Below are 17,164 nucleotides of genomic sequence, written 5' to 3'. Positions count from 1 at the left end.
TAAAGTTTGTTTTCCAGTGAATTGTTGAGTAATAGAACTAATTTCATAATTTCGGTAGTGACTGAGCCCTGACCCAGGGAGCCTGAAGTTCGGGCCAGGAAATTGTCTTTGTGCTCCTCTTGTAATCTCTCTGAGCTTCAGCTTAGTGGAGTCACATGTTTCTTCACTGTGACTAATGTAGGGACTCATTAAAACAAGAAGTTTTAGATTTCTCCAAGTTAAATCATTGGTTCAATTTTATTACTGAAGTGTGTGTGTGTTGGGTGTTCATGTGTGTTTGTGTGTGTGTGTATAAACTGGCTAAAAATGCCTTATGATTTTTATGTCATCTTAAAACCAAGAAGAAACTGTAAACCAATCAAAATGTTACTTGATTTAGTTTTTATTTGAATTAGTTATTCAAAATAACGAAGTGCCTCTGTTTTCTCTCATCATTTGTAATCTGTTTTAACGTCTTTGAAACTATTATTGGATTGATAATGATTTAACTATAACCTGCAGTACATGTAACTAGTGTGTCTTCAGTTTAGCGCCCTCAGGGATCTGTGCATTCACACCATTGGCCAATGCATTAGTGTTCTAAAAGTGTTTCTCATAGAGTAAATGATGAGTGTGGTACAAGTTTAAAGCTGTTTTATTAGTGCCTTTTTGTAAATATTTAAATTACATCCTGATTTTTTAACAGAATTCAATATAATTTTTTTTGTAATATGATTTTGAGTGATTTCTCTGAGTTGATGAATGGGACTTTTGGTTCTGATTCTTAATGTTAGACACTCATGTGTTTTTATTTTTCTCTATTTCTTCTCTACTATAACAATGACTATTATATCTACCAAAGTGTTCTCAGTGATACTGACACAAATGTTAGCCCGAGTGTGTTACTGATTTTATTACTGTAATTGCAAACTCCTCTCATGAATGTAGTTATTAAAACACTGTCTTTCATGTCATTTTGTATGTGTATATATGCCAGATACTACCTGATTATTAACATATTACTTTTAAGTGTTTTTAATCTATAGGACATGAAATATATTTGTGCTTTACACTCTGATAATACTTTATTTGAGCAAAAGAAATATTTATTCAATAGAATTCCTTAATAATCTAGCCAAACACTGTTTAGATTTTGTACTAAAAAAAAGATTTTATTTATTTATTTGTAGAGAGAGGGAAAGGGGGGGATAAGGAGAAAGAGAGAAGCATTGATGTGTGAGAGAAACATCATGGGTGGCCTCTTGCACACTCACAGCTGGGGACCTGGCCTGCAACCCAGGCATTTGCCTGGGAATTGAAATGGTGCCTTTTGGTTTGCGGGATGACAGCCAACCCACTAACCCACACCAGTCAGGACTGAATTCTGTATTTTTAATCCAGCAGATATGATTAAAACTTGGATGAAGTTTGTTTCATGGCTTAGATTTATTGTTTATATTTTTGAATATATATATAATATTTTATTTAGAAATATTAGGATAATAATGGCGGTAATGGTTATTGATACTCTCCATTGAGTGCACTAGGTATTTGGCACTGTTTTAAGCAATTTATTTTGTTTAGTCCTCACAGCACCCTATGAAAAAAGTACTTACTGTTTTTTTGCCATTTGCCTATGAATACAGAAGAGACTGAGACTAGTTAGGCAGCTTGCTCATAAGCACAAAGGGACAAGTGGTGAAGCACATCTTCACATCCATGCAGTCTCACTCAGAGCAGGTCATCCCTTACATACCACATTTCTTTTGCCATAAAGTGTTTCTAAGGAACTAATGGAATGTCTGTTTAGAATGCTGGCCCATCTTAAACTGTTATTCTCTTCTTTAATCTTTGGGATTTAACAAATTTTATCCTAATGTACAGTGTTCTGACATTAGTTATCTTTTTTCAAAAACATATGCTTTTTTGAATTTGTAGATATGCCTCTTCATGTCCGACGAAGCAGTGATCCAGCTTTAATTGGCCTCTCAACTTCTGCCAGTGACAGTAATTTTTCCTCTGAAGAGCCTTCACGAAAAAACCCCACACGCTGGTCAACAACAGCTGGCTTCCTCAAGCAAAACACTGCTGGTAGCCCTAAGCCCTGTGACAGAAAGGTAAACACTTCTATTTTGTGTCTTAGTATCTTCATGGTAGTCCTTTCTGTGTGTGCTTACTGACTTTCACTTCAAAGTTTAGAGAACTTTCTATTTTATATTGCCCTTGAATTTTCTAATAAAATTCATGCTATCTGTGGTGTACATTTATTTGTCCGTTTTTGAATAGATAGTATATTCATATGATTAAAAATCTTTTTGATATGAAGCATGTACATGTGAAGTACATGCCTTGTCTCCTGTCCTGTCCCTGTTTTTCTTCATGGGCAAGCCCCTTGTTAGCTTTTTCCATGTTTTTACAGGGATGTTTTACACACTTATAACCAGATACTTATTGGCTCATAAGATACGTGAAAGAAATTAGAGCATTATGGACTTAAAAGGATGAAAGTGGACTCCATGATCATTTATTCTAACTACTAATTGATGACTGTATCTCCCTCTAAAATGAAAGTGCATTGTAGTCTAGAAAATAAAATTTTCTCTTTTGACCTAATTTATTTTAGTCTGTGACCTAATTTTTAAAATCCGTTTATTTCATTTTTTTCTGTTTGTTTTGTTAATGTTCTTTGTCATATATTTCTCCAGAACACTTACCTTATGCCATTATACTTATAATCCTTTATCAATGAGCTTTAACTAGTGTTTTGCCTTTTTTGTTTATTAAGCTGTAGAAAAATGCTTGGTAAACATCTGTTGAGTTAATAAACTTTTTTCAATGTTAGCACAATACGTTATATATATATATATATAGAGAGAGAGAGAGAGAGAGAGAGAATATATTGAGAATGTGGAACTATGCTAATCACATATTAGTATTAAAATGTAGCTTGTACTTTGCTTTATTTATTTGTTGTATCTATTTGAGAATGTCTTTTAAATATTTCTTTTAACTTGGTTTTGTACTTCTTTGCACTAGTTCAAGAGATAAATTATATAATACATAAATTGACACTGAGAAACATGTACCAGGATAGTATACTGAAGTCTCTGACTTTTTTTTTTTTTTTTTTTTGGATTAAGGGTATAACTGTAAGGATGGCTCTTCCAAAAATTTTTGCTTTATGTGTGATGACAATTTGATGTATTTTCTCATTGAGATTAGCTTGAAATTTTTTGTTTTTTAGATTTTATTTATTTATCTTTAGAGGGGAAGGGAAGGAGATAGGGAGAGAAATATCAATGTGTGGTTGCCTCTCGTGTGTCCCCTGCTGGGAACTGGCGTGCAACCTAGGCATGTGCCCTGACTAGGAATCGAACCTCGATACTCTGGTTCGCAGGCCCGCGCTCAATCCACTGAGCTACACCAGCCAGGGCGAGATTAGCTTGAAATTTTAGAATGGTTTATCATGCAGCAGACTGTACAAAGAAGCAGAATCTAGTTTATGAATAACTATTGGGGTCTCTGTCCTCAGAGCCCCTCTGTCTTCCATGGATGAGAATAAGTCTACCAAAACATGATCTGCTTGGAGAGGAGAGGTTGCCACTCTTTCCAAGGAGAAGGGCCAAGAACCTCCTCCTCAGTGGCTTTTTATTGGGTTTAATTTGCACAGGAATACAGGTAAAGCTCAATCATTGTCAGGCAGTAAGGATCAAACAATAGATAGCATACAAAGAACTATGAGGGCTTATTCTGAGTCAGGGTCAGATAGCTAACGGGCTGTAAAACTTTGGGAAACAAACTCATTTCATGCTTGGACCCTTATCAGAAAACTGAGGGCATTCTTAACAAAGCAGGTTTCACAGGATTTTAAGTATTCTTTTTAGGCCTGATTGCCCCAGGGAATCTGCCCTTTCCAGCACAGGGCTGCACTGCCCTCTGTCATTATTTCAGGCTTAAGTCAGGCAGAGGAAGTAAGGCAGCCAAGAGATTAGGAGACTTCTTGCAGACAGAATGAGGACTCAGGCTATGTCAAAGCCGAGGGGTAAGGGTCCATCATTCCCTTTTGCTGTAGTCCCCCAAGTTGTTCCCTGAGGGCCCCCAGTGACCATGCCTGTCTTAGGTTGTCCCTCCCTGGAGGAATCTTATCTGTCATTGGCTAACCGATCATGCACTAGGGGCCAGGCAGGGTGAAGTAAAGTGGGCAGAAGCAGCAAAGTGGGCAGAAGCAGCGCCCTACCAGGGAGATAAGCTATGTCTCCTAAGTGGCTTGTGGTCCCAAGGTCTTCACTCAGCCTTAGCCATGGCGGGGGTGGTGACAGCTCCTGAAACCAGGCAGGGTGGTTCCCAACAAACAACCTTATGATATTACAAGTTACAATTTAACTTGTATTCAGTCAGAATAGACCTAATTTTTATGAATATTCACAAATATATAAAAAATTCGAATTGGCAATTAAAAATGTTTCACTACTTTTTGAAAAGGTTTTAATGTAGTTGAAGGATAGTGGGTCAGAAGTCATTGAGGTTAAGTCATTGTTGCCTTTTTAATTCATTTAACTTCTTGGGTGTGTGGTTCAGCTTCGGATGCAGCAAACAGAACTACAGTGGCCATTTTAAACATAAAAGGAGGTAATACTAGGAATTTGTTTCTCAGAAAATCATTGAAAAGGCTTGTAGATCAACTCCTAGGCTGAGCCTCAAGGATTTTCTGAACAATGTTATTATCCATCTGGGCTGCCCAGGTAAGAAGGTGGCACTGCAGGGCTGGGGGCCTGGGATCATCCCACATGCCTCTGGATGCTAAACTCTAGCACTCTGTTTCCAGGTATGCTCACCTTACCTATTGTCACCTCTGTGAAGCTCGGAGCTGAACCCTGATATGCCTTAGAAAACTTTGTCTCCATAGCTATGCTTGCCAGTACTAAGAAAATTTCATTTTACAACCATTATTAAAATCTCAGACTGTTGAATCCAAGTTGGCAGAATGTAAATTGCACTCGAAGCCTTTATCTGCTATGGAGTCTAGGCCTTTCAGCTTCTGAAGCAGGAGGAGATGCTGGACGAGGGTTGAGATGCTCATTGCCAATGAATCACATGTACTGCGCTGACTTTTTGTTTTAAATAACACATATCTATCATTGTAAAAAGAATGGGGAAACTAAAAGAATGGAACAAAAAAAATTCATAATTCCCAAATCCAGTGACACTCAGTATTACAATGTTAGGGAGTGTGCGTGTGCATGGAGTTGGGAGGCACACTGTGTTACGTAGTTGTTGCATCCTGATTATTTCTGCATTTTGTTCACATCTAGATTTTCCATGATATAAATTTCATTAGAAAAAATGTTTCCTTTCAATTGAATTTATTTGGGTGATATTAGTTAATAAAATCATACAGGTTTGAGGTATATAATTTTATATTATGTCAGTGTGCTTGGGGCTCACTGTCGCCAAAATTGAATTTTTAAAAAAAATTTATGTAACTCTTATCCAGACATGTTAGAAAATATCTTTAATACAAGGTATTTCATTTATAGAATCCACAATAATTTATTATTGTTGGACATTTATACTTTCTCCCACACTATTAAATATCACTGCTGTGAGGCAAATGGATATACTTTTATTTGTTGATGTCTGTTGGCCATCAGCATGTCCTCCTGGGAGAAGTCTCTATTCAGGTTCTCTATTTTTAATTAATTAATTATTTAATTAATTAATGTTTTAAGTTGTATGAGTTCCTTAAGTACTATGGATTTTAGTCCCATATCACTTTGTTGTGTTTTGTTTTGTTGATGGTTTACTTCACTGTGAAAAGACTTTTTAGTTTGATGTAATCCCATTTGTTTTTTGTTGTCTTTGCCTTAGGAGACATATCCAAAAAGATATTGCTAATACTGATTTCGAAGAGTTCACTGCTTATGTTTTCTGTAGTAGTGTTTTGGTTTCAGGTCCTGTAATCCATTTTAAGTTTATTCTTGTATATGGTATAAAGAAGTGGTCTAGTTTCATTTTTTGCATGCATCTTTCAGTTTTCTCAACACCACTTATTGAAAAGACTGTCTTTATTCCATTTTATATTCTTGCTTTCTTTATTGCTAATTAACCTTATAAATGAAGATCTATTTCTGGGCTCTCTGTTCTGTTCCATTGAGCTATGTATTTGTTTTTATGCCAGTACCATACTTTTTGATTATCGTAGCTTTGTAGTACAGTAAGATATCAGGGAGCGTAATGCCTCCCACTTTGTTCTTTCTAAAGATTTGTTTGGCTATTTGGGGTTTTTTGTGGTTCTGTGTACATCTTAGTGCTTTTTAAAAAGATTTTATTTACTTTTTTTTTTTAGAGAGTAGAAGGGAGTTAGAAAGGAAGGGAGAGACATATTGATATGCAAGAGAAACATCTATTGGTGGCCTCTTACATGACCCCAACAAAGGACATGGCCCTCAACCCAGGCATGTGCCCTGACCTGGAATTGAACCAGTAGCTTTCTGGCTTGCTGAATGACATCCAACCCACTGAGCTACAACAGTAAGGGCTTTATATATTTTAGGATTGTTCTAATTCTGAGAAAAATGCCATTGGTGTTTTGATAAGGATTGTATTAAATCTGTATATTGCTTTAGGTAGTAAGGACACTTTAACAATATTAATCAGTCCAACCATGAACAAGATTTAGCCATTCATTCATTTAAATCCTCACCTAAGTACATTTTTTTTTCATTGCTTTTAGGAAGGAGGTAGAGAAACACACACACACACACACACACACACACACACACACACACACGTCAGTGTAAGAGAGAAGCATCAGTTGGTTGCTTCTGAGAAGCTGTCCAATTGGGGATGGAACCTGCAACCTAGGTATGTGCTCTGACTAGGAATCAAATCTGTGACTTTTCAATGTAAGTGATGATGCTCCAGCCAACTGAACCATACCAGCCAGGGTCTTCCATTTACTTGTATCTCTTTTAATTCCTCCAGTGTGTTAAAGTTTTCAGAACATAGGTCTTTTACTTATTTGATTAGAATTATTCCAGGTAGTTATGTTTTTTAATGCAATCGAAATTGATTGTTTTCTTAATTTTTCTTTTTTGCTTGTTTACTATTGGTGCTTAGAAATGCAACAGATTTCTTTATATTGATTCTGTACCATGCATCTTTACTAAATTCATTATTAGCTTTAATAGTTTTTTGGTGGAGTCTAGGGCTTTTTATACATAGTATCATGTCATCTACAAATAATAAAGAGTTTTACTTTCTCCTTTCTGATTTAGATGCCTTTTGTTTATTTTTCCTGTCTTATTGCTATAGATAGAATTTCTGTATTTTCAATATTGAGAAAGTATGGTTGGAGGAAAGCATATATGCTGATCATTTTTAGATTTATTTCTGTTGTGTCTGTTGGTACTTAATGCTGGACAATTTGAAGATGTTATAATGCCTCCTCAGTTGTAATGATTTTGGTTTTCTGTATAAAGACATGGAAATAAATCAGTTAAGGATTGGTTCATAGTCTTTAAATCCAATGGTTAGAATAAGTTGACATTCTTGCATAACTCATGTACATAGTTAAGTGGTTTCCATTCTTCCTGTTTGAATGAGCAAAACAAACTGTTTTAGAATAATGCCACCAATGAATTAGAAGTCTCTTATTTCTGAGCAGGAAAGTTCCATTCTTGTATGTTGGAACACTACCATGTTGAATTCCCTTTTGTGGTTCAAAACTGAAGATGAGCATTAGAGTCTTCCTAGTTAAGATAATGGCAATAACTCATTTCAGTATTGTGTAGAGAACAATGTACACAGATTTTGATGCTATTAAGCTAGGTGGGAGCTTAGAGAGATTAAGGATTATATGGGCTTCTGGAGTTCATAAATTTTCATACTTTTATTTGGAGTTGAGATGCAGAGGGGCAAAGAGTCTTGGCTTTTTTCAGTGTTCTTTGGAACAGTTTTGTTTTTCAGCATTTTGTGACTGAGTGTGTTTTTCAACTTTTTTAGAGAACATTTTGCTTGTACTTTATATGGAAAGCCTTGAATATCTTGCTAGAAGATCTATTTTGATTTGAAATTTTACATGAACTTAATAGTATTTTATCTTGGGAATGAATATTTTAATCAGTGTGAATATTTAAATTATTTTGCTACCTCTGCAGTTATCCTTATTAAGTCATGTCCCTGTGAATATAGAGTTCAACTAGCACATGAAGAGCATTTGGTATATTCCATCAAGAACTATGTAATGAGGCACTTAACCAGAATCAGCCTACCATGAAGCTTCAAGTATAGAGTCTGTTTATTTTCATTGTGGAGTAGTTATAAGCCACTGTTTTTTTTTCTCTCATTAAAAATAATGAGAGATCTTGCTTTTGTTAGCTAAATTTGTCCCACCCCTCAAAAAAATTAGCATAGTAGATTTAGCATAAAACTATATCTTGACTAATTTCCAAGAGAGATATATGTCTTGTTAGGGAGTGTGAAAGAAAGTGATAAGAGAACATATTTCATTGCCATGGTTAGTTTTTTTGTTTGTTTTTTTGTTTTCCATTAAGAGGTCTATTTCTGATCTTCTAGGCTTATTATTTCTTTAAAAGTTTTTTAAAAATTTAATCTTTATTATATTTTTTCCCATTACCATTCTGTTTGATTTAGTGTGGCATTTTTGGTTTCTTTCCAGTACCCTTGATACATGCAAACTGTGGGAAGAGATGCTGTCTTCAGTATGTCTTTATCATTTTTCCTTCCATTCCATTAGAAGAGTTGAGATTTTTTCTTATAACTTTAGAAAATAATTTTATAAACATTTCTTGTATATTTTAAAATTTTCAAAGTAGTTTTTTTCTCCTAATAAGACTATTTGCTTTTTGCATTTATAAATACTGAAAGTATAAGGAAGCAGGTAAGTAATTTGTAATCTGGAAGATGAGTAGTATTGACAGTTTGAAGTGTTAACCTTCAGGACCACATAGCTCTGTACAAACTGTTTGCTATTCTTATTACCAATGGTGAATCATCCAACAAGTATAGTTTAATTTCCTGCATATTTTCTTAATTTGTGTTGAGAGCATTTTCCTATGTCCCACAAATATTGATAGCTTGCATAATGTTCTTTTATATCCCGATTTTGGGGGTGGTTGGTATTTATCAACTTCACTTGATTTTTATATCAAGCTTGATATTTATATCAAGCAACAAGCAAACTTTGCCAATTTAATTTGCTCTTATGAGTAATTTTTAGAAATATCCATCAAAAAGCTTATAATTTATATTGTCATTTCTGATTGTTTTCCTAGAATAAATTTCTAAAGTACACTTACTTGACCAAGGAAGTAAATATTTTTTTAACTAGTTGGATAATCATTTCTCATAAAATCATGAGTAATAAAATGATATATGAAGCACTGTGAGAAGACCTGCATGGGGTTAGCTGGAGGGGAGGAGGAAGAGGATGAAGAAGACAAGCATCTGGTACTATACTGTTTCTGATTTCCAGAACTTACTGGCTTACCACATAACTTAATGGTTCCATTTCACTTCATACCAGAATTACATCTGAACATTTAATGTGAAACACAGACACTCACATTAACAGATTTCTTTATCCACTTCAGGAAATTTGTGTGTGTTTATTTGAAGCTGTTGTGTTGATTCTGGGGCACACCTGGGGTTTTTTTGTCTGTTCGTTTGTTTTTTTTTGTTTTTGTTTTTTTAGAACTCAGGTGTAGCTGAAAAGGGAAAGTGTGCATGCCTGGTAAGAGAAAGCAAGTAGAGTATGATGGTTATTTGGATATGTTCTTCTTTTTAGTCCTTTTTTTTTTTTTATCGTAGCAGGATAGCATTTGGGACCATATTTGATTTTTGTGACACTGCATTTCTTTTCACAGTTAAATTGCCCAAATTTATCATTTTCAAATGAAAATCAATTAAAATGAGTTTTTTGAGTTTTAAGAGGAGTATTACAAAAACACTTTGAGGTATTTGACATTGTCCTATCAATGCAAAACTACATCAGCAAATATTTTTTCTGGACAGAAGTTATGAAACATGTTTCTGTCTGTTTTTGCTCTATGCACTCTTGCATCTTAATTTAAAGTACATTTGGAAACATAGGGTCTTGACACTAAATTCTCAGTATCATGTATATGATCACTAGTGCAAATTCAGAAACAGGGGACCTCCAGAAAATGCCCATTCATTCCGTATTTTATCGTGAGTGAGAAAACTTTGGCACTTGATGTGCAAACAACATATTATTAGTTAAAATTTACTTGTACCCCATGCTACCCTAAAATAGCTGCTTGCTTGTCCATTCATTCATTACATTTATTTATTCACTATAAAGTGAGTCTACATTTACCTCTTTCTTTGCTTCCTCATCTCCTTCTCAGCTCTTCTGCTTCTAGTCTGTTTTTTCTTTGATTCTTTTTAATGCGTATGGACAGTCATATTGATAAATTTGAATATACCATTTTATTTTTAAACTAGTATACTTGACCAGTTGGCTATTTAAAAAATTGTTTATTTCTTGATTATTTATGAGTCAAACTAGCTACCTGATAGTTACAGTAACCATCTTAAACTTCAGAGGATGAGCTAAGATAGTTAAAACCACCTGTTTCCTCTGTGAAAAACCTATAGCTGTGTTTAATTTTTCTGGGGCATTTGGTTCAGGGGAGATCCAACTGAGATCTAAATCTTAGACAATTTTGCTGAAATATTTGCATTTCCTGTATCAACAGCAGGTTGTCACCAAGAATTCAGTACCAACTGGAGCTCCCAGTTTGGGGTGTAGTGAAGAAGGAGACTTTATTTGTTGAAAACCACTTGATTTTGAAACAGGTCAGTTGTGATACAGCTCAATTGTGTAACAGGTAGGCAGTGGAAACAGCTTGGCTGTAAGACAGTTCAGTCATGAAACAGCTCAGTTTGCAAACGAGACATGTAGCCAAATGGTCCTTTGGAGGCAAAGGTGAAGCTGGCTTATATTGAGTAGAATGCCCAACCTCAGTTCATGATTGCTCATTTATATGCAAATAAGGACTCCAAATCTGCACAGTTTGATTGGTCCAAATAGCATTGCCCTCATTGGTTGGTTGGGATGGAGGTGCTCTGATTGGTTGGTAAAGATTTGAATGAGCATATAGTTGAGCAATCCTGATTGCACAAAGACAGTCTCAGACCTTTTGGTTGAAATAATGCTCCAGGAACTCCTTTGTAAGTATCTGCTCAGATGGTAGAGGCACAGTTGCAGGAGGCTTGGCAGCTCAGTCTGGGCCTTTTCCCTGAAGGCTGGAGAGCCTGAGAGAGCCCGATTTAGCTACCAGAAGTGCTTAACAGGCACATATATTCTTGGGGTTGACACCTGTTAAAGCACTCTAAAACAATAAGTTTTACCCTTCTATTTTGCATATTTAAAGATCCTAACTTGAATGCAGGGCTTTCAGTAAGAGATGGTTATCATCATTGCTGCAGTAGGCCAACTTCTCCCCTCAAGCCTACCTAGTTCGAATAGTGAATAACCTTGTCTCATCTAATTTTGTGCTGAGCCTGGATGTGCTGATTTTAGAATTCACAAGCCACTTAGGAATATAAATTCAAAATAATATCAGTTCTTATTACAGCACCTCAAAGTTACATGTAGTGCAGAGGTAAATGAGTGTTATGCCTGCTTTTGTTGACTCGGGAGAAGACCAAGAAATGGCATTGATTCCATCATATTGAACAAAAATTCAGTCACTTTACACTTAAAAAGTTTTGGCCTCCTTTCATATTTCAAGTTGATTTCTATTTTTAACTTTTGATATTTTAGTATATAAGCCTGCTTGCTTACTTTGAGTTACGAAGTTAGATCTACTTGCTTCATGTCCTGTCATTAACAAGAAAATGATAAGATAGGATTTGGGAATGGAGTACCTGCTATGTAGATGCAAGCTGCTCTGGCAACTTTGGATTTAGTTCACAAGTATTCTAGGTCCCATCATGTTCTGGACTGCCTTCAAAGAACTGCATTTCAGTCCAGTTTTTGTTGTTGTTGTTGTTTTTACAGTGTTGGTGGGAAAATAGCTTTATTCCATCTCTAAACTCTACCTGTTTCAGAGGTTTTGATAGCCAGCCTGTTTTGACTACTTGCTTCTTGCCAGGCAGGAACTATGCTTGGTGTGTTACATTTATATCTCATTTATTCAGTCTCTGAAGGGTACATATTGTTGGTATTCCCATGTTATTGATGAGGAAGTAAAGGCTTAAAGAGTTTAAATAATTCACCTAGTAGTTAAGTTAAACTGTTAAATGATAAAGTTGTGGTATAATAATTGTACACTGTAGATTGTACAGTTTCAAATTTTGTGCTCTTAACAAGTATGCCAACCACTGCCCAACAAATTTACATACTTCATATATGGCTCAACGTTCATTTAGCTGAATATTTTAAACTGTAAAATGTTATATAATAATCTCATTATTTCTTTATATAATAACATCATTATTTTATCTCCTCCAGAACTTTGTTAGGAAATTAAAATATGAATATAAGAATAATGAACATTTATTTATTATTAGAACTGGATAATTTTATAAAACCTTAAGATTTTAGTTTTAAAAATAAAAATATGCTAGCTTCATTAATATCACTACTAATAATTTTTTAATGTTAACTGACCTTCATTTTTGTCCCTCTTTTGGGAGAATTTTTTGTGTTTGTCTCTTTAATACTTGTGATTGATCTGTTATTTTTTAAAAATATTAATTGATTTTAGAGAGGAGAGAGGAAGGGGGGGAGAGAGAGAGAAAGAAATATTGATATATTGTTCTACTTATTTATGTGTTCATTGGGTGATTCTTGTATGTACCCTGACAGGGAATCAAACCCTGTTGGGATCATGTGCTAACCAACTAAGCTACCTGGCCAGGGTCTGATATTTTATTGTTGAGATATTATATGCCCAGCCCTGTTCCTGATTTAAAAAAATTTTTACTTTTCAGTTTTAATTGACATACATTATTATATTAATTCCAGATATACACCCTAGTGAGTAGACATTACATAACTTACTAAGTGATCATCCAGTTAATTCTTGTACCCATCTGACACCATGCCTCGTTACTAGAATATATATCATTGACTATAGTCCCTATGCTATACTTCACATCCTCATGACTATTATGTAACTACCAATTTGTACTTAATCCCTTCGCTTTTTTCACCCATCCTTCCCAATACCTCTCCCATCTAGCAACTGTCAAAATGTTCTCTTTGAGTCTGTTTCTGTTCTGCTAGTTAGCTTATTTATTTATTTATTTATTTATTTATTTATTTATTTATTTATTAGATTCAGTCATTGATAGATATGTATGTATTGCTATTTTTTGTTCATATTTTTAAATCTTCTTTTTCCTTCTCAAAGAAGATCCTTCAACATTTTATATAACATCAGTTTGGTGGTGATGAACTCTTTTAACTTTTACTTTTTGAGGAAGCTCTTTATGTGTTCTTTGCTTCTGAATGATAGGTTTGATTCTAAATGATAGAGTAATCTTGGTTGTAGGACTTTGCCTTTCATCTCTTTGACTGTTTTAAGTCAGTTCCTTCTGGCCTGCAAAGTTTCTGTTGAGAAATCAGACACTTATGGGAGTTCCCTTATAGGTAATTAACTGCTTTTCTCTTACTGCTTTTAAGATTTTTTTCTGTTTAATTTGGCATTTTAATTATGATGTATCTTGGTGTGGTCCTCTTAGATTCATCTTGTTTGGGACTCTCTGCACTTCTTGGAATTATATGTCTATTTCCTACAAAAGGTTAGGGAAGTTTTCTGTCATTCTCTTTTCAACTAGGTTTTCAATTTCTTTCTCTCTTGTCCTACTGGCATCCCCATGATGTAAATATTGTCATGCTTGAAGTTGTACTAGAGACTCCTTATACTATCTTCATTTTCTTGGATTCTTTTTTCTGTTATGATTTTTTTTTTTTTTTTGCTTCCTTATATTCCAAATTGCTGCTTTGAGTTTTGGCTTCATCTGCTATACTGTTGATTCCCTGTAAATTATTCAGTTATTTCAGTTAATGTATTCTTTATTTCGTGATGGGTCATTTTTATGCTGTTGATGTTCTCACTAAGTTCATTGATCATCTTTATTACCAGTGTTTTCAATTCTGCATTTAGTAGATTGCTTGTATCCATTTTTTTTTAAGTTACTTTTTAGAGTTTTGTTTTGTTCTTTTGTTTGGGGTATATTTCTTTGTCTCTTCATTTTGGCAGCTTCACTGTATTTGTTTCTCTGTATTAGGTCAAACTGCTACCCCTCCCAGGCTTTGTAGAGTAGCCTCGTGTAGTAGTGTTCTATAGGGTCCAGTGGCACAGCCTCCCCAATCACCCAAGCTGGGCACTTTAGATGTGGCCCCTGTGTGGGCTGTGTACACTCTCCTGCTATAGTTCAGCCTTGATTGCTGTTGGCAAGTAAATGGGAGGGACTTACCCCCAGGTAACCAGCTGCAAGGACTGGCTGCAACCAACTTAAAGGATCAGCTGCGCGGGGGACTTAGGTGCCCACTGAGTCTGCCCCTTGAGTGTGTCATTTGTGGAGGTGGCTGTGTCAGAGGTGGGCATAGGTAACCAGGTTCTTGGTGATTGGGACAAAGATTTGAACCGAACACCCAGAGTTTATAGCAGAGAACATGGGAGCAGGCCAACTCTGAGCAGAGAATGGTCTCATGGGCTGGAGGGACTCTATTCTTATAGGGCAGATCCTTCCCGGCTAGTTTTGGCAGGCTTTTACTGTGACAAGTAGTTGTAAAGCTACTGCATGGAGCCCCCATGGAGTCTCCCATGGTTTTCCCGGATTGGCCACCAGGGAAGGGGTCCCACAACTTTACCTAGTTGACCCCCCTTCTCCTGGGGTCCCCCTGTACTAGGTTCATCTTTCCCTTCACCAGAGAATTGTAGCTCTCCATGTTAGAGATTGGTGAAAAGGAATTATTTATTCAAGTTATACAGACTTAAGAGTAATGACTTAATGTCTTCATCAAAATCCCAAAGTCCCTTAAAACACCCACAAACATACACAGTCCTTCTTTTCCCCTTTGCCCAGTCCAAGGTACCGTATCTCAGGAAAAGAAATAGAAAGCCGTGTGGTGGTTCTCTGCTAAAACTGCGTGATGATTCTTCTCGTGGCTGTGGGGATGGGGGTCCCCCCACTCTAGCCAAAGCCACATCATTCTCTCTGCTAAAGCTACATGGTGATTCTCTGTCACATGGCTGCGAGAGTCCCCATTCTGGCCAAAAGCGTGTGGTTCTCTCTTTCCGATGGCTGCCGAGTCTGTGTTTAAATCCCTGTGCCAGTCTTCCTCTGCAGTCCCATTTCCAATTCCTCCCACAATTGGCTACACCTGCCAGACGTCCTATATCCTCCCAGCTTTACTGGGCTGCCATAGTGAGTTTGGGCAAGTGTGGCCCCATGGCGTGGAGCCAGTCATCTCCAAGCTCTCACATAGGCGCTGTAATGAGGGCTGGGGAATTGCTTCCCAGTTACATCTTGAGTGAAGTTACTCTCTTCTCCTTGGCTCAAAGTATGGCCATAGCTATTTAACATATCTATGAAACCAGTTAAAGGTTATGGATATGTTAAAAGACCATTCCAGAGGTTATCTGCAAAACTGTTGCTATGCAAAACAACTCAATGGCCCTGCTCCATGTATCCCATCCCCCCAGCTCAGACTTGTGGGGGTGAGGACCTCCCATATTTTCTAATATTTCCTGGAAACCCTGAGTTCTGGACCCCATTGCAAATTCTTCTTTTGGGGGCCCCCTGGCTGTACCCTCCTACAAATCCTGCTTTCAGATATACAACCCCTTTATAATCATATAAAGGGACAATGGGTGAAGGTCTTATCTTCTTGAAGGTACTTCCGGCTGGACATGGATGTAGTCCTACCTACCCTTGGGTCAGGGGTTTCCTGAAAGAGTGGAGGAGGGAGCAGCATAGAGGGCATCCTTCTTGTGAGGGCAGGACCTTACAGAATCCAGGTCATTGGGCTGTCACCAGGCACTTGCAGGCTTGATGTCCAAAGGCTGGCATTACTGGACATTTGGCATCTTCATCGTATTCTGGAGGTGGAAGGCACAATTAAATCATGACCATTAAATGACAAAGGCAGGGACTTAGGCAAAGAACGGCTTATCTGGAGGAAGGTGTACAAGGCATGCTATAACTGTCCAGAGCCCTTGTGGCCCACTATACTTCACTCAGTCTGAGGGGAATATTTTAGGATTTCCCCCCTTTCAGGTTTCTGGGCCCTTTCTGTTCAAGCCATTGGGACGGAAAAGGGAAAATCAGTTCAAGGTGAAGTCCACAGACTCCCCAACCTTTCACCAACCCAACCACTTAGTTCAGCCAAACCGTTGAGTCTCAAGGGGGCGATAATGAAGATGAGCTCCTTAAATGAGGTCTTTATTGCAAGCAGTCACTCAGGTAATGAGGTCATAGGTATACGCCCTATGAAATCAGAAGGAAGAACACACATGTCAATTCACACAATTCCCAAGCCAGTCTCTGTGTCTGTGAGACTGTCTTTTGGGAAAACATTCAGTTGCAAGGCCTTTGCTGCAATGACATCTAATAGTGGCAGTTAGATAGGTCCTTCATGCCTGTAAATTGAACATCTTTGGTATTACAAACCCAGTTTCAACTTCCAAATGAAAACAAACTTTCAAGTCAGTTAGCTGCGCAATTCTGACATCCAGTACTGAGCATTGTGATTTTCCTTGAACCACAGTTTTTCTTCCTGAGATCATTGTCATTGAAGAGACTACACTGAGTCCAGTTTTTAATTTTGCCTGTTCGTTTGCATAAACACACCAAGAGCAGTCTGAATCATCTATGTTCTTCAAGTTTGCTTTGCTGCAATTCACACAAGGAACTTTTAGATTGACTTTCCAGTTCACCCCTTGGGGCACAGAAGCAGAGCCACACATCTGCCATCTGGCTTCACCTGTACCAGTTGTTTCACTGATATCCTTAAGGTTTCTATTGTGCCTACAGGTGCCTTTTTAGCCATCTTACAGGAAAGCAACCTTCATTCCTTCCCTAGAAAGACTGCCATGAACCGCACAACCAACCAAAGTACCAGGCTTTTCTTGTGGGCTTTCACTAGCTTTGCAAGTCGATCCCAGTTCCTCAGGGCTTTCTG

The 17,164-nt window shown here is 36.9% G+C and overlaps 1 protein-coding gene across 18 annotated transcripts in view; it reads left to right on the top strand.

Annotated features, from left to right (window-relative positions):
- PARD3 (par-3 family cell polarity regulator) overlaps positions 1-17,164 on the top strand; it is a 766,077-nt gene that overhangs the window by 309,623 nt on the left and 439,290 nt on the right. For all 18 annotated transcript variants that reach the window (XM_053668874.1, XM_053668872.1, XM_053668873.1 and 15 more), the window contains exon 4: positions 1,918-2,096. In XM_053668874.1, coding sequence (XP_053524849.1) covers positions 1,918-2,096 — 179 coding nt within the window. The remainder of the gene's footprint in view (positions 1-1,917; positions 2,097-17,164) is intronic.

This window comes from Artibeus jamaicensis, unplaced genomic scaffold (assembly GCF_021234435.1).
Source record: "Artibeus jamaicensis isolate MK-2021 breed Jamaican fruit bat unplaced genomic scaffold, CSHL_Jam_final contig_515, whole genome shotgun sequence".
Taxonomy (NCBI): Eukaryota; Metazoa; Chordata; class Mammalia; order Chiroptera; family Phyllostomidae; genus Artibeus; species Artibeus jamaicensis.
Note: the sequence above shows the minus strand (reverse complement) of the source record. Positions and strands in the feature narration are given on the sequence as shown.